The 17896-nt window shown below is 42.2% G+C and overlaps 1 protein-coding gene across 3 annotated transcripts in view; it reads right to left on the bottom strand.

The window, feature by feature from the left end:
- NOD1 (nucleotide binding oligomerization domain containing 1) overlaps positions 1–17896 on the bottom strand; it is a 29433-nt gene that overhangs the window by 8344 nt on the left and 3193 nt on the right. The window contains exons 2-9 of one of the 3 annotated variants that reach the window (XM_042816605.1): positions 14849–15185; positions 12841–13015; positions 9859–11662; positions 7688–7771; positions 6488–6571; positions 4876–4959; positions 2675–2758; positions 353–436 (exon numbers count right to left, since the gene is read on the bottom strand). In XM_042816605.1, coding sequence (XP_042672539.1) covers positions 353–436; positions 2675–2758; positions 4876–4959; positions 6488–6571; positions 7688–7771; positions 9859–11662; positions 12841–13015; positions 14849–15064 — 2615 coding nt within the window. In that variant the 5' untranslated portion in view covers positions 15065–15185. Of the gene's footprint in view, positions 1–352; positions 437–2674; positions 2759–4264; positions 4960–6487; positions 6572–7687; positions 7772–9858; positions 11663–12840; positions 13016–14848; positions 15186–17896 lie in introns of those variants that run through there. The other 2 variants (XR_006168413.1, XM_042816606.1) reach the window with 2 other exon arrangements.

A 17896-nucleotide genomic window follows, 5' to 3' on the forward strand; every position in this document is an offset into this window, starting at 1 on the left:
TGAAGCTGCACCTGGCCTCACCTAAGCATGTTGAGTGTAAAGAGGGGGGTGTCCTTCACCACCATACCAAAACCTACAGGAATGTAAGGAGCTCACGCTGCAGACCCAGCTTCCCACAGAAACAAAGGTGTATCGGTGCTCCTACAGGCAGGAAAGCGAATCCACTGCTCATCAAAGATATACCTAGATGATCTCCAGAGGTCCATTCTGATCTCAATGATTCTGTGATCTTAGAGTGCGCTGGTTGTGAAAATGCAGAAGTGGCACGAGGGAAAGAAAGAAGCAGTAAAATTAGGCTGCAGCTTGCTCTGGAGAAGGAAGAGAAGGAGAAGCAGGGCACACCACTGATTACCAGAATATTTTCACGGAGTTGTTGTGCTGCAAAGCTTCAGCAATGCTTTTGCCTCCCTCTGTTGTGATGCCGTTAAATGCGAGACTGTGAAATAAACAGACACAAAGGTTTAAAAAGCAGCCAGTGTTGCTTGGCCTTCTTGCTACCAAATACTAATGGCTGTCTTGGATGATCCATGTCTGAGTTTTCCAGCTCTGAACTGAGCTGTTTCAAAGGCTCACTTACTTTGCAAATAAATGAGCCCTTCCCACTTTTACATGTGAGACCAGTTCACAGGCTGCAGCCTGATGCAGGTCTGTCACACAGACCATAAGGTTTGCTGTCAGCAAGAGCAAAGTGAATTTGGGACTGATGGCAGAGCTGCAGCTGTGAGTTTGAAAGCTGTGGCTCTCAGCAAGGAGAGGGTGGTGCTTTGCAGTACATAGATTGGTACACACATTTGTCATCCCAAATCCCACTACAAACCAGGCACTGTTTTCTTTAAGTGAGGTGTTCAGACACTTAAATGCCCCATTCCCCTTCCAAACACAATACCTTCTGTAGTGCAGGGAGAGAGAAGCCTGTAAATGCATGCTTTCCATTACAAACCACAAACATTTCTTAGTCTGCTCTTCATTCTTTGAATAGACATTGGCAAAATCACCCAGTTAAACTTATGCTTCAGGCTTTGAGAGTTCAAAAAGCATTTCCATCCTTAGAAGACAGGCCAGAGACTGAAAATAGTGCATGGCCTCAAAAAAGAGGCAGGAAGGGGATGAATTGGAGCAGTGGCATAAATTAAGGGCTAGCATATGTGTTAGTATCCCTAACTTCATCTGAAACCATATATTCTCCTAAGTATGGCAAACACACAAAAGTAAAATGTATCAGGGCCCAACTTCCCTTCACCTTTGCATAAAGCTACCACAGTTATCTGGTACCATCTGTGCATTCAAATAACGAACCAGGGTTATCCACTGGAAGACCAGAAGTGAACTCCAGTGCAAGCACACTGCAGGGCAGAAGATGCACCTTGCACAGGTGCCAGCAAAACCTGGCTCCAGCCTGCAGCTGCTCCTCCTTATTTTTGCAAGCACATTCATCAGTGTATTTGTCTGAGAATCCCGGATGCAACGCAGCTTTGATTCAGATTCCAACTGTTTTCTTTCAAGTCTGATACAGCTGGATGGCTTCTGCAATTAGGGAAAGATGGCTACTTCTGATAGCTTTTAAGTTTAAATATATCTAGGTCACTGCACCTGTTCAGCTTTTAATTTTTTAAGCCTGGCTGTACGCTCACTGAAAGGAGGACAAGACACCAGCTCTGAAATCCCTGGCTGTGAAATGGCAGCTCTGGAGAGATCCCTGAGACCGGTACTGCTGCAGAAACCAGTGCCGTGTGCCACCTAGTGGGGAAAGCCAGGAGCCTCCTCTCCTCCCTCACGTGGGGGCCGAGGGAACTGGGAGAGAACGATCCCAGCGCTCCAGCTGCATGTAGGAACTCCACAGCAGCAGCAGCAGCCGCCACAATGCACACCTATAAATCCTTAGTCAGGAGTTGTAGCAGGGAAGGTGCTGGTTTTACACCGCTGGTTGCACCCCGTGCTGTGCTGCCAACTTCACCCACTTTAAGTCCTCCAGAGGGCTACTTAGAGAGTAATTACTGAGCTCCAGCAAGAACTACATCTCATTGCTAGATTCAGGTTGGATATTAGGAAAAAATTCTTCTCACAGAAAGTAGTAATGCATTGGCACAGGCTGCCCAGGGAGGTGGTGCAGTCACCATCCCTGGAGGTGTTGAAGAACCGTGTGAACACGGGACATAATTTAGTGGGCATGGTGGGGTAGGCTGGCCATTGGACTAGATGATCTTAGGTGTCTTTTTTGGCCTTACTGATTCTGTGATTCTATGTGCTAATCTTTATCCAAACAGCACATCCCGAGTTACTTTGGTAAAAACTGCTGTACCTTCACCACAGCAACTGTTAACACTGAGCTCCCTGGAGGCCGATTCTCCACCAGCTTTGGCATCATCTCTGCTAATGCTTCCAGCCCAGAATGGCACCCAGTGACCAGGTGTCGTCACAAATGCCAGTTCCTCTACAGCATGAGGAAAGGAGACAGATCAAAGGGATGACAGCCTTGCAACGTTTTAACTTGCTTTATGGCTGCACAGGGCTTTTCAATTCAAACAACATGGCCTCTTGCTTGCACCAGGAGCCTGTTACAGAACAATGACCTTGGCACCAGATGGTGGCCCAAGCTAACACTTGGTCCAAAGAGCCACTGCTTCACAAAGCACTGGGAAAGACAGCTCCATGGCAAGTTCAGCTGCTGTTTTACCTCACATTTGTCAACCTCGGATGGTTCCTCAGGGCCTCTGCAAATGCCTTTGCACCTTCGTCTCCAACCTGATTGCCCCACATCCTAGTGAAGACAGGAAACCAGGAGATATCAGATGCATTGCTCTGCTGCCCCTCAGCATTGCATTCTCTTTTTCTCACCCCATTCATCCCCCAACATTACTCCCCAGCCTCTGAGAGCTTCAAGAAGCCTGGCAGGTACCATCTCACCGAGCCAGGCCTGTTCCATTCCCTGCACATCACACCATCCACCTCTCTGACTCACCATTACCAGAAGGCCACAGCATAGGAGCAGCTCTAGGAGACAACCAGCCTGCTGCAGCCTGAGTGCTTTGGGATTATCTTGCTGCAATGGGTGAACCTTCAGCTGCCCTGTACCCTTCTGGGATAAAGGAATCTTGTACCCTTCTACAGGGACTTTTTACATGGGCTGATAGTGATTGGAAAAGAGGGAATGGTTTTAAACTAGAAAAGAGGAGATTTAGATTAAATGTTAATAGGAAATCATTTACTCAGAAGGTGGTAAGGCCCTGGCACAGCTGCCCAGAGAAGCTGTGGATGCCCCAAGACCAGGTTGGATGGAGCCCTGGGCAGCCTGATCCGGTGGGTGGCAGCCCTGCCCACAGCAGGGGGTTGGAAATGGATCAGCTCTAAGGTCCATTCCAACCCGACCTGCTTTGTGGTTCTATAATTCTGATATGACCTCCAGAAGCACAGCTGCACAGGGGCCCATACCCAAACAGCTGACTTTCTGAGGTCAACCATTCAATAAGCTCACCATCTCCTTCAGAACAGTCTAGTAAAAAGGTTAAAAATCAGCATTACACCCAGCAATATCTCCTCTCTCACTGGCTCACCAGGGAGGGATCAAAATCTCACAGGCTCTGTATGACCCCGGTCTCTTCTGTGCATTTCTAAGGAATAGTGTTTCTAACAGCAAAGCAACCTAATAACACAAAGCACTAAGAGAAGGTAACAGCTGCAGGGATTTGATCAACATTTAATAGCAGTAGCTGGACAAATTCTTTGTCAATTCACCATGTATTCTGAAGTTTGAAAGACTCTGCTGAAGTGCATTTACTTGCTTATTTACTTTTACAGAGCTCTTGTCTTGACAGCTCTAAGCCACACTCAGCTTGATGGGTAATTAGTTGGCACCTCTTAAAATCCATTGAGCTTTGTGGTATCTACTAAATACATCTACTTCCAGTAAGTTTCCAAGAGTTTCTTTGTCCTTCAGATGAAAAGCAGTTTGTTACAAAAATGCTGAAAGTACCTGTTTAAACACGACTACCAGGATATCATAAATCCATTTGGAGGGATTATTTCCTCCAAAGGAGAAAACAAACATCCTTCATGAAAATTACAGCAAGCACAATGGCACTGCGGAACCATCTGTATGACAACAGAAGTGTGTATGCTGTTGATTCTATATTTGAAATCTTCTAGAACAAACAAAACAAAGGCCAAAATCTGATTGTTCAAACCTGATTTTCATATCTAAGTGTTACTGTGATCATGGCCAAAGAGAAGTTTTAATTCCTTTCAGTATTACATTCTAAGAAGAATGCTCTCCTGCAGAATGGAAAGAGAAAATGGGATTTGCCAGAGGGAACAAGCATCAATCTAGCTTCAATCCTAAGAAAGCAGGCATGGACCATGTGTTTTCATTATGACCTCTCTCCAGTAATAACAAGTTCTCCAGTTTAGGACAGAAGGATGATGTGGAATTCCTTTACATTCTCACAGCTCACAAATTTATCAGGACTTGGTGTGGAACATTCAATAATCTTAACCTTGACATGCCATAGCTATGTACATTGCCAATAGTCATAAAGCCACTTCGACCTTTAAAAATGACTAAATATCTTTACAACAGCTACTGTGCAGTTAAGGGAAGAAGCTATCTTTATCTTCTGCCCTCTTGTTAGTTTTTCTCTCTCCTTTATGGTTCCATCAGAACAGGAAGAAAATCATCACACGAACTGGAGGAACCATAAAGCATCACCTAATTGCCCTGAGCAGAAAATGTCATTGTGCTACTGCACCAGTTTGTTCTGCTGCCACTGTGGAGGATGGACTGGGAGGAGGAAGGCAAGGATGAAGGAAGAAAGCCCAAGGAATTCACAAACATCTTGCCAAGCCCAAGCCCTGTGCTCTTCTCCTCAGCTCTGAACTTACCCGATTTCAAACATCTTTGTGTTCTTCTGGATGGCCTGGGCAAGGCACTTCCCCCCTTCACTAGTTATTTTGTTTGCTCCTATTCTGCATAAAATACAAGAGTTGATGAGGTAAACGACTTACAGCAGTACAGCTATTAGAACACCAGCTCATGAAACAATACAGGTATTTAAGGCTAATTAACCCTGGATACTAGTTACAGTTAACAAAGATTAACCTAGACTAAAAAATACTGCAGGCATTTGACCTTCAATTAAGAGAAAACATATTTTGTACGTTGGTCCTCCAAGCTGGACATATTACTGTAAAGTCTTGATTTTGGCGCTAAGTGTGTCAGAAATAAGCTGTAGGAACTGATCCTGAAGCAAGGCTCCCTGCCTAGCTTTTAATACAGCTCATAATACCAGCTGTTGCTGCAAAGTACATGAATTACACGCAGCATGTTCTATGATGCCACAGGGAACAGAACATTTCTTGGTAGCGCAGGTCGAGAGCAGACTGCAGCGGATGAGTACAGACTGATAATTTCAAGTCTTTCTGTTCTGAGCATTGGCTACAGGCGCCGGCACAGATCAGCGCAGCACTGGCCAGAGGCTGGTGCTCTATAGAATCTTTCCATTTTTTGGCGTGGGAATATCAAGTGGCTGGAGTTCAAGAGAGAGGTAAGTCTCAATTGCATATACATTACTGTAAAAAGCCCCCTCAAGCCACTACATTTGCATAAATTAAAACTTTTGTCTGGTTTGTTTGACTGACTTCAGGCACGTGAATATGCACTCTATCTCAAAACCATCTCGAATCTTACTAGGAAGCCTGACAGAAACTGTCTTCCAAGCATTTTTTTTCTGGTGAAAGTTAGAAGATTAAATTAACAGAGCACTCTGTCAAAGCAGTGACAGAGCCAGAGTGCTCCTGGGTTTCAAAATTCTGCAAATATTTCAAGCAGGAATTATATGCCCAGTGTGGGGTTTCACAGCAAGTTAGGGGTAGAATAACGCCTAGAACCCAACAATCCCTGGCTGCTGGTTGCTACATTCACACCAGCAGTTGCTATTGCTGTAGTTAGCTCTGTGTTCTGCTGTGGTCACAACTAAACCATCAGTTAATGATGTACCTTTCTGTTAAGTCACTGTTGTGTATGGCCAAACACATATCTGGAGACATTCCAGGACTCAAAGGAGACAACTCCTCAAGTGAATCTGGGCTGTTCTGGAGCTGAGGTAATGACACTGGCACAGCATGACTGCCATAGCCCACAGAAGGCCAGATACCAGAAGGTTGATACTAAATGCAAGCAAATTCATTCATGACAAAGGCCAGTAAGATTCATGCAGCACTTAAGCCTCATTCAGGTAATCAGACTGGATTTAAGAAAAGGTCTGGTGCCTACTACTGCTGATAGTGCAGTGCAGTTTTTAGTAAAGACTATGGATTAAAGATGCTGACATTTACTGCTAGGCTACTATAAAAAAAATATGTAAGTACAATCAATTTATTTTATTTTGTTTGAAACAGTTGGGTTTTTTTGGTCATTTTTCTTTACTCTTCCTCTTTTCAAGTTGCTTTATCTTAATTATGATACTGTATAAGTATAAAACAAAAACAAACTTACTTAACATATTCAAGGCTTGAACACTCTTCAATAAGTTTTGCAACATATTTGGCTCCAATGTCAGTGATCTGATTGTTGTATAAGCTTAAAGAAAAATCACATTGGTAAAAATAGGTTATTCCTGCTGTCACTTCTATATTTACAACCTGGGTGATTTATAATGCACAGACAGCATCCATCTTTTTTGTATGACTCTGTACAAATATACAATGGATTGTACTTCTATTTTGATATACAGTTAATATTGTGAAGGGGTAGATATAAAATACGAGAATAGACTTAACAGTGAAAAACATTTATATGTAAGCATTTTAATTACATGGTCCTCTCAAGCAAACAAATCTTCCCTTTATTCCTGTGTTAGTACAGAAATAATATTCAATAAATCAGAAGGAAAAAAAAGCACGGCAGCACACCAGAAGGACATGTGTTTGGTTTTTTAAAAGCCATAAAATCCCCTTACAAAGGGGATTCCTGAAGATCAGACATCTGAGCAGAAGGGCACGGCAAGGAGGAGGGAATTCTTGGTATTCATGATCACTTTTCAAAAAGTCATTTTAATGTAGCCTCTTAACTAAAAGTGGGAAGCCAGCACTAACACACCTACCAGTATTAGGTTGATTAAAAAATAATGGTTTTTAAAAATTGCTACTTTCTATGATAAAAGACATGGTTACAGTAAAAGGGACCTGTAAACATGACATCTAAAGCAGCCTTTTTCTTGTCCTCCCTTCTACCAAACTCTATCTGTTTTGCACAGTAGAAATAAATCAATTTGCAACTGAGAAAGCAGAAGGCCCTGGCTACAAAGCCAACTATACACATATCCATAGGTGTGCACACACACACACACTGCACACACACACACACACAAAGTGCTAGCAGAAGCCTTAAAATATAAAGCTAGCATGCCCACACAGATCAGTAACCTGACAGCAGTCCATGCTCTGTTACAGATGGGCTTGACTAGAGCGGGAGGCCATCCCTTGAAGCAGTGCAATGGGAGAGGAAGCTTTTGGTCCTTCTCCTGGTGAGCTTTTACAGGACAGGAGCTGAATCATATCTGACACAAAATGCTGCCTCATCATATTCAGCAGACGAGGAGGTAACTTTGGTTTCCACCCCACCTATGCTCCCACAGCACAGCAGTTTTATTTTCCAGTAGCAGTACCTAGTGCTTCGCTCCCAGTTGGTACATACCCCAAGTAAGATACAATTTGGTACTTGGAGAGTTCTTCGTACAATATCCTTGCTCCATGATCTGTGATCTGATTTACACTGAGCCTGGAATGAGGGGAGAGAAAAGAGTTTGAGTCAATACAGACTACATGTGTTTATCACACGTGAGTCAAGGAAAGACTGGAGGTCTATGCATTTCCCTCTGAGATTTCAGTAAGTTCTTACACCATATATTAAAAGCAATTAAGGGAAATGTGACCTCAGTATTACATGGTTCACTTCAAAAACGAAAGAAAACAAAAAGCCTCAAATCAGCAAGGCAATGTTCTGGAAGCTGTCCATAGGACTGGAAACAATACAATGCAGAGAATCAGAAACCAGAGAAAACACCTCATCTTCCTCCTGTGCGTACTGGGATTGCAGAAATTCCACCTGACACCCAAGCAAAAGCAAGCTTTCCAGACCACTCCTACAGCCTTCTCTGTACCTGCTGAAAGCCAGGCTTGAAAGGCACAACACAATCAGGATCCAATTAATAAACGTTGTGAAAACCTTTGTCCAAGAAATGGAACTCCAGTCCATGGGTGTGTTGGATGTTTCTGATTTATTGTCCCAATTAGACACAAAATAAATCCATGTCAGTCATTCATTGAATAAAAAAACACTTGTTTTCTCTACACTCTTTTTTACAGTTTTTCTCTACGCTCCTGAAGCTTTTTCACCTTGGCTGAATGGACAGTTTCCTGGGAAACATTCCAATTCTGAAAAATCACACTTTCTCAGGAAAACTGTCCCAGTGATTTAGACCTGTTTTGGTTTCTCCATAAATGCTGAAGCTGAACACTCACTGCTGAGAGCTCTTATCACCAGCAGACTCCCAGGCTCTTCCTGGTAGTACCTTGGTCACTTTGAAATGCACTTGCACAAAGGACAAATCAAGATGCCATTTCTACAGATCAGAGCAGCCTGTTCTTTGAAACAGAAAGTAAAGCTGTTAGAAACACCTCATTTTAATGGCCAGAAAAAGTCACTAACAGGGCAGGATAAATCATAACATCAGAAGAGCCACAAAGACAACAAAGCCTCCCAGCAGTCTGGTTTGGTGCTGGAGGTGGTGTTAAGCTCACATTGATCACAGCATGATCATGTGATACAGACAAAAAAAACACAAAATACTGTTCTTTTCTTCTCCATTTTGTTTTGAAGACTGGAGTCTTTTTTATACAAGTTTCCTATTGCTTTCTTTTGGGTGGTCAGTTGATTTGCAACCAAGCTGGGAAACGATTTGCTTCGATTTAGTCCTAAACAGCCCATACAAGAAAAAAAGTCACAGCGAGGCCAATCAGAGTAATAAATCCATGTAGAAAATAAATCACTTAAGGTTGAAGGAGTTTCAGAAAATGAATACTTGAAATTTCTTGGTTTTTTTTTTTTTGACACTTGAACGTTTGGAGAAATAAAGCATCGCTACATGGCACGACCTCAAAAGATTAGAGGTGGAACACCGGCCTTGATGCTACAGGTGGAGTTTCTTTGCCCTGCTTATACCAGTTCACGTCTCCCCTCCAAATCACCTCTAGGAATAATGCAGCTAACACTTCAACTATATTCTTTCATAACGTAAGTACACGTCAGCTTTATTCTGTGAAAACCACCCATCTGAGCAGGATGTTAAAGCAAGAAATTCATAGTATCTGTCAGGCATTACTTGTTACTTGGTGAATGATAGATTCTCTCTTACTCTGTATGTCCTAGGGCAGAGCTAGGCTCAGGCAATCTTTAGATAATGGATGAAACACTTCGGTTTTCTTCTGTTTCCCTTAAGCACGTTCTCCTATAAAAATCCTCTTTTGAGGAAAAAGCTACTTGTGATACAGCTAACTAAACCTACAGACTTAGCTAGTCCTGGATTTTGAGTTTCAAATGCGCTTGCCCCTCCTCCTGCTCGTGCCTCATCAAATATTCCAACAGACCTGAAAGTGGCTGAGTTGGAGATAGTCAAATCTCTAATGCAAATCAAGCTGCCTGGGGCTATTTTGAGTGTTTGGGTTCTGCTTTCAAGGCCAACTGCACTTTAATTTCTAGCAGCAATGAGAATCCTCATGTTTCTCCACTTGGAAGACAGATTCCCCTAGTCCAAGTTTGTGGAAGAAACCAAGGATAAGAAACAATCTGCTTGCACAGACTCCTACCTGATGACTGCAAGCTTGCTGAAACACGGTAGCAGCTGTTTCACCCCATAGTCATTGATGTTGTTGTTGTCCAAATCCAGAGCCAAGCGCTTTCGAAAGTGATGCACGACAAAGGAAATAGCACTGCAGTCAGCAGAGTAGGCATTGCAGTATGTAAGCTTGATGTAATTGGCATGCATGCGTTTCGCAGCCAGCTTTCCCACTGTCTCATTTTGAGTCTCATAAAGACACCTCAGCATCCAAACAAAGTTTGGCTGAACCTGCACCTGATTGTACTTTAGAAGCCTGGACCGAGTGACACCCTTCAGATGGGATTTCATGCTCCCCCCAAGGTATGTGATGAGTGTCTTCCTCTTCTTTCTAATGACTGCAGGCAAAACTAATTGTTTGAAGAGCTTCTCCTTGGATCTGGAAAGCAGGCCACAAAGGAAAAGATTGGTAAAATGGAAGTGTTCATTGTTTCGGAAAGGATCCTCCCCTGTGAGTGGTTTCTTCAGCCAAGGAATGTGAAAGCAAGTACGCTGGGCAGTCTCAGCAGAAGAGCATTCATTGAAAAACTGAAGTAACTCCTTAATCCCCACTCTCTCTTCCATAACTAGGTACAAAGCGGTGAAAAAAGACTGAAGGGTTAAGTGCAAGAACTCATAAGTGGATTGATCGTCACAGCCACTGTAACCTTTAACTGTCCTGAGAAAACCCAACTGCAAATCTTCTTCAGAGATGTTCGCTGATGAGACCTCCTCTTGCTCAAAGACAAAGATAGAGTTCCTCATCCCTTTGTATGCAATTTTACCCAAAGCTAGAAGAGTTTCCTTTCTTGATTTGAACACCTCTGCTTGGCTCCTGACGTTGTTCTTCAGCAAACTTGTTTTCAGAGACCGGTTTAGATGGACTTCAATCATGAGCAAAAATACATCTGTCAATGTAACAGAACAGTCTGGAAGCTCATGGCTGTCAAACATGGAGTGGAAATGTTCATAACATTTAAAGATAATCCAACAGAATAAAGGCACTGAACACAAACTACAGAGGTTGGGATTAGCTTCCAGCTGGTTCAGTATCAGCGTTCGCTGCCCCGCATCTTTAAAAACCAAGGCAGTGTATTCCCTCAGGTTATTGCTGGAGAAACCACGAAGCAACACTTTCTTTCTAATGATATTTCTTTGGATTTCAGTTCCTGTCCGTGCTGTAAGAATTTTCTTGGATCCCTTAAGAAGCTTTCCTCTGAGAAGGCTTACCAGCAGCACCAGAGGGTGGACGGGTTCATTGGGTGAACACATCTCAGGAACACTGCTGAGATCAAAGTTGGAATAGATCTCATCAAAGCCATCGAATGTGAAAAGAACCGTGTGAGGGAACTGCAAGATGTGGTGGAACACCTCTGTGGGGTCCTGATCTGGGTAGCAATTATATCTGAAGAGTAAGTCTTTCAAACATACAGCTTCATCTTCCTTAAAGCAACTAAACATCCTACATCGGAAATGGAAGAAAAACTTAGCCCCTACATCCAACTGTTTTTTGGCCCAAAGACTTTGTATCTTTTGCAGCAAGATAGATTTTCCAATTCCTGCATCGCCAAAGACATAAATAGTCTCTCCATCTTCATTTATTACCCCAGCTGCATCATCAAAAAGGGCTTGTAATTGACACACTTCACCCAGGCTCTCATTGGTAAAATTGACCATCTCCATAATACTGTTAGAGTAGATTTCTTCCAGCAGCATCTCTTCCCTCTGCGCATACGACATAACGAATTTGGAGTCCCGTCCCAGTTCATATCTGAGTTTTTGGCAGTACCTGCTAACTAAAAAGACAGTGAACTATTATTAAAATAACTACTATTAAAAAGCCTGCTACCTACCTCTGTGGGAACTCTGAGGGATAGCAGGTTAAAACAATTCTTACTCAAGATCAGTTTTTGGCAGATGACTTCTATGCATTCAGTCTGCCTTAATAATGGAAAATTCAGATGCTTAGCATATGAGTCACCATTTCCTGAAATCTAACACTGACTCCAAGACACTGCACTGCAATAAGAGGCTTCTATCTTTCAGATGGGGCTCAAAGTCAAGCCCCTGAAGCTTTGTTAGAGGTTGTTTGACTCTCAGCAAAGGCAGGGGTTTTTGGTCACAGGTTAGTTTTGGAATCTGCTGTTTCACTTATTTATATTCTACTGTGATTCAGGTAGGTGGCCATTCTTTCCTAAATTGTTTGGTATTTTTTATTATTGCAAATAGAAAACGTGCTTTAGAAAGCAGGAACCCCAAATGATATTTTTCTAAACTGACACAAAAAATGGAAGTCCCAGTTACTGTACAATGTTGACTCATGTTTTTATTACTAGAGAAATTTTAGCTCTGATGGGGGCAAAGTACTTCTTGTATTTATGCAGTATGAAAGACCTCTCACAAGGAAAACACATATTCCTGCTACACTTTGACTATACAAAAAGTCATTATTTAGGACCGTAAAATAATTCAGTTGGAAGGGATCTTGAGATGTCTCAAGTTCAACCTTCTGCTCAGAACAGGACCACCTGTGAGATCAGATAAGGTTATTCAGGGCTTTGTCTATCTGGGTCTTGAAAACCTGCAAGGAGACACAGCCGCTCCGGGCAGCCTGCCTCCTTGGTCGACTGCCCTCAGCATGAAATACTGGCTATTCCATTGCCAAAATGTGACAATGTTGCTAACAAACAGTAACAGAAGCCTGGCAGAAAGTGGACATGCCATGATGCTATATATCCACAAACAAATGCAAAAAGAGCTTGACTTCAGCAAAACAGGATACTGTATCAACGTGACTCTCGCGTTATACAGCGTGCCCTTTAATTATTTGGCTAGCTCTGATAGCAAACACAGCAGGTGCACATTTATTTTCTCAGGCTGTGCCTGCCTAGGCTCACTCACTCTCACGTCACCTGGATAGAACCTCCCAAACAGTGGATGTTCTAAGGAAAGGGAGACAGATGCATGATCTTACCTGGATCTGTATTTACCACAGGTTTACTACCAATATTCTCTGAAGGCTGGTAACCTATTTCATCCAGCCAAGGCTGAAGTTCATAGTAAGCATCAGTGACTTTCTGCAGGACACAGATGAAATATTCTGAAACTTCCTCTCCCTTGCTTTGAACCAAGTCTAGAATTTTGCGAACCTGAAGAAACAGCACAAGAAAGAACACTCATGCATAGCATTTTGTCACAGTTAAACTGCTAGACTGCTTAGGGTCCCTTTTGGAATGAAACAAAACAGAATCAAAACCAGTGCTTCAAAAAATTGAATTCAAAATCTAGTCCTGAATTTTAACCATTACAAAACTCATCTTCTGTTTGTATTCAGATGTTGCAAGAAAGATAGCTCTGCAGGTTAAGGTCTGAACTTGTAGTTAAATCATATGCTAACCAAAACCAGTGTGGATAAATACTACTCCCCCAAAAAGGAATCGAAAGGATTAACTCAGTCTGGCAGAGCGTATTTTAAATCCCAGTCTGGTTAAAATGAAAAAGAAAGAAGGGATTTCTCAGTGCCCTCAATTCATTCCTCCAGTTTGTAGATATTCCAGTCACATTTAGATTTACCTCGGATACAGTGAGATCCATAATGGGGTAGGCAGAATCTCTCTCTAGATTTTAATGCAGATTGAAAAGCCCACATTTCTTTCTCCTAACACAGCAATGGGCTCTCTCTCTCTCTCTCTCTGTACAATGTACTTGTTGCCTGCAACTGTTACTAAAACTAATGGCTGTCAGACAGAGGCTGAAGCAGTTCAAGGCTGTTATCTTTAAAATCATATCAGAGGTTGATCTCTGTGCCACCAGCATGTAGCAACCTCAGAGCAGAACCCTCCCTGGGACAGAGGGTACAGTGAGCACTGTACTACCCGTTTTGAATGTCTGGATCCTATTCTTGCTGAGGATGAATCAATAATTCAGTTCTAAAGCAGAGAAAGGATTTGTTCAGACTACAGTCTCTTGTGAGGTACATAGCAAAAGCACTGTATTTTGGACAAATATTTATGCTCTAAAAGGCAATTTTCAGAGAAGCTCCCACAGAGTCCATTTCACTTACGATTGTGGCCTGCTCTCTGTTTCTGCTCAGGCTCTTGATGCACAGCCCCCCCTCCAGCCTTGTTACAACAATCATGTATATTATGCTGACCAAAAAGAAATGGAGATGATCATACAGTGTGCATTTATTCAGCTTTGAGCTTTTACACTGTGAGCACTGTATTACCATTTCGACTTCCTGGGAAGAATGATTATTTTATGAAAGTCTGGGCTGTTTGTGAAGTCCAAGGTCTCTGATTCTTTTATGATTTGTCTGCCTCTAATTGTGACGCTATTCCGAAGCTGCATGACTGGTCAGGGAAATAAATGAGGAGCTTGTTTTAAGTTATGATGCAAAGAGCAATTGTGTACATCTGATAATTTTCTCCTGTCTAAGGAACAGGAAAAAATGTTTACTACTGATACTCAGAGATGATTTACAAACCCAAATGTGCCAGGCTGAATCGGTTTTACAAGCAAACATTCATAATGTACACAGGACTTTAAAGAGAAGGGAAAGTATGCACACAGACAACATGCAATGATAAACTCTAAAATAATATTTAATTTTCATCTCCTCTAAAGTAGGCTGATCTGTCCCTCGGCATCTTGAAGTAGATTCTCCTTGTAATACTCTGCATGATAATGAAGGCTTGCGAGCATCAAAGTCACAGCCTAACAGCCACTGTGGTCAGTTCTTTATCAGAGGGCAAAGCTGCAGCTTAGGGGACAAAACAGCAATTATCAGCCTGATCATTTTTGCAGCTGCCAACAGGCTTCTAAGCAGTGCTGGCTGTGCTTCTGGAGACGCTCGCCCACAAGGAATAGGGTGGTGATTGTCCAAAATAATGAAGACTGGGAAAGACATTATGCCCATGAAATCTAACAGTAAGTTGAAAATATAAAAAAATTTAAGCTGGTTAATGAAATAAAAATAATACCTTATCTGCTTGAGTTGGAAACTGGACAACAATCTCTGCATCTTCAGTGGAGAAGTACTCATTGTTAATCAAGTTGTCAAGCAAACACTGGATGTGTCGGATCTTACTGACCAGAAGCTCTCGGTATACCTTCAGCAAAGCAATGCAGGATGGAGGACTGGCTGCCAGAGGTTTTTCCACACAAGTCTTCAAGTTAGCACAAAGGTGGCCTTCCATAGCTGACACAGCAAGAAGCTGCTCTGCCCAGCATCATCTTTGGCAAACTATGTCTGCAGTGAGGACTCAGCTTGGGGTTAACTTCAAGGAAACAGGCACTCTGCCTTTTGTGCTGCTGAGCCTGTAAAATTAATTGCACAGAACCACAATTTAAACATTACCCTCTGCAGATACATCCTCCTATTGGCCATTGAAGAGTACTTCCAACCTCTGTGAAATACCATTACCAACTTAATTAAAAAAAAAAAAAGTCTATCCTCCTCAGGTACTTCCATTCATTTGTTCCATTCAGGGAAAAAAATTATCTACTGCAGACAGTCTCTCCAGTAATATAAACACTGCAGCTTGCCTCTAACAATACTTCCATATGCCTTATTAACTGCCTGTTCTTGGTACGTAATTGAGTATTTTTAATAGCATCTCCCATCTCAGTAGACAAAGCAGGGCATCTGTCCTAACATATATGGACAATAAAATAAGTGGAATAAAATTGTATTATTTCATAGCAATTAATTGTGTAGGAAGAATTAATTTATAGTATAGAATTAATTTATAGTAGCATTTTGCTTTTTGTTACAGCAGAAGTTTCTGTGTGAAACTTTTCTAGTAAGATACACATCCCCAGAAGTGAAGCCTTGTCAACTGAGTTTGAGCTAAAATATGACCGTTTTGCTAATACAAAATGATTTGGTTCAGGGCAGACTTGAGAGGCAGAAGTGAGGCTGTGAGAATACCACAGGTCAGAGTTTCTATTTTAAGGAAGTAAGGTGATGCCCACTGTGAAAATGCTGCTACAATCTTAAGAACCAATATACCACTTATGGGCACAGAGCACCTCATACCTCTTAGAACACTTGATTCAGGCAGTGTGCGAAAAGGGGAAAATACCACTGCATTGATTTAATTTTGTTAAGCTTATCAAATTCCAATTAATAACCATTAAGCCAAAAATACAGTCTTTCTGGATCTGAACAATAACTGCTATAGAAAGGACTGAAATTAATGATTTTAAATATATAAGAGCTCATCTCTAGTGATTCACACAAAAAATCTGTACCTCTACTTGAGCCTGAATAGCACAGTTGCTGAATTTGCACACTCTTCTGTATACCACGAGCTGTGTCTGGAGGCTGGCATCCACTGGGCTCCAAGCCACCTCCCCAAGCATACAGGCAGGAGTTTGCACGCAATGCAGCTTGTAATGAAGGTACCAGTTTGAAACGCGCACAAACGCTTACACTTGGCTGCCCAACATCTATCCATGCATGTGCACCTAGGGACACACCACGACTGCTCACCCCAACAGCCACGTGCTCAGGAAACCTTCCCAGTGCTGTAGAAGTTTTGTGTAGAAATAGTGCTTGTTAGTGCGCCTGCTCTCTCCTTGCCTTCAAATACTTACGCTGTTTCTGCCTTTGTGCTTCATACCAGCTCTTGGGAGCTGTCTGGATGGCTTCCATTCTTCTTTACAAGGCATACAAGCAGTAGGAATCAAGAACAACAAGACTACTCTTGTATTATTAAAGGCTTTTTTTCCCAATTTATTTCCAGTTAATCTAGCCACATAGAAGTCATGAAGTTATGTTGTAATTGCAATTCAACAGTAAATTCATTTAGGCATATTTAGGCATGAACCTTGTACATACCATTTCCAGTGTAAAAAGACAACTTCTTGCAAGAACCTGCATGATTAACACCAACTACTGGCATCCTGTGGTAACAGGGCAAAAAGTACTGTTGCCTCAGCAGGCCAAGGGATAGTTGGAAGAACATTTTTAGATTCTGATTATATATGTATTAAAAAAAATGAAAGACAAATTCCTTCTTCAACAATTCTGTAGAGATGCCAGCTCTGGAGCTTTATATTTCTCCTATTTCCCAAGCCAATGCCACAAACTTCCTTCCAGCTCTCCCGTGACAGGGTGTAACTGAGGCCTACCAGCTTGCAGATTATTCCAGGTGACATGCTCCTGAAACAACCTCATCTCTATGCATTTTCCATACGAGAAACTGCATTCTGCATAAGCGTAGCTTCTCCTTGATGCTGGAGGAAGACATGATTTACACTCCTGCGGGATTACTGCCTGTGTAGCTGAGAACCATGTAGCCTAGCTCCTGTGATTTCAGGAAGCCAGTAGGTTGCATCTTATGGTTGCTGACTTGCACAGATGAGCCCCACAAAGGCAGAGACTGGGTAAATCCCCAGCACAACTATTTTGGGACTCAGTCAACTCAAAAACAGCAAAATTCTTTCAGCCAAAGGGAACAGAAGCAAGTGATCTGACTTTCTTACCACATGAGTGAGTGTCTGCAGCTCTCCAGACAAACTGAGCTTTCATTGCACTCTCCACATGACCTGCCAGATGAAGTGGCTGATTTCTGAGTCACTCGGCTTCCTAGAAGCCACGCTGGCACATCTCTTTGTTTAAGAAAACTTGTTTCATAAATGAACACTATCATGAAGACCAAACAATGCTGAAGACATCATTCGCTCCAAAGCTTTTGCAAGCTTTTAAAGAGATAGAGTCACCTTTAAAATACAGGCAATAGAAACATTAACCCTTTCCTATACTGCCTCTACCCAACACCTCCTGCTTCCTTTGGCTTTCTAGGACCATATTCTTTCTTTCTAGTTTGTGACAACTAAGGCAAATATCCAGGAAAACACAATAATGGACCAATGACTGTCAAGAGCAGAAAATAAATAGAAATCGTTTCTTTACTCTTTCAGTTCCATCTTAAAACAAGGAAAATATGGAAAGAACAGAAGGTCTCAAATAAGCCTGCCTCCCATTTGACTAAGTCTATGTCAGCAAAGAACCTGATTGATTC

This window comes from Centrocercus urophasianus, unplaced genomic scaffold (assembly GCF_019232065.1).
Source record: "Centrocercus urophasianus isolate 14NV4802_14NV808 unplaced genomic scaffold, USGS_Curo_1.0 seq_16, whole genome shotgun sequence".
Classification (NCBI taxonomy): domain Eukaryota; kingdom Metazoa; phylum Chordata; class Aves; order Galliformes; family Phasianidae; genus Centrocercus; species Centrocercus urophasianus.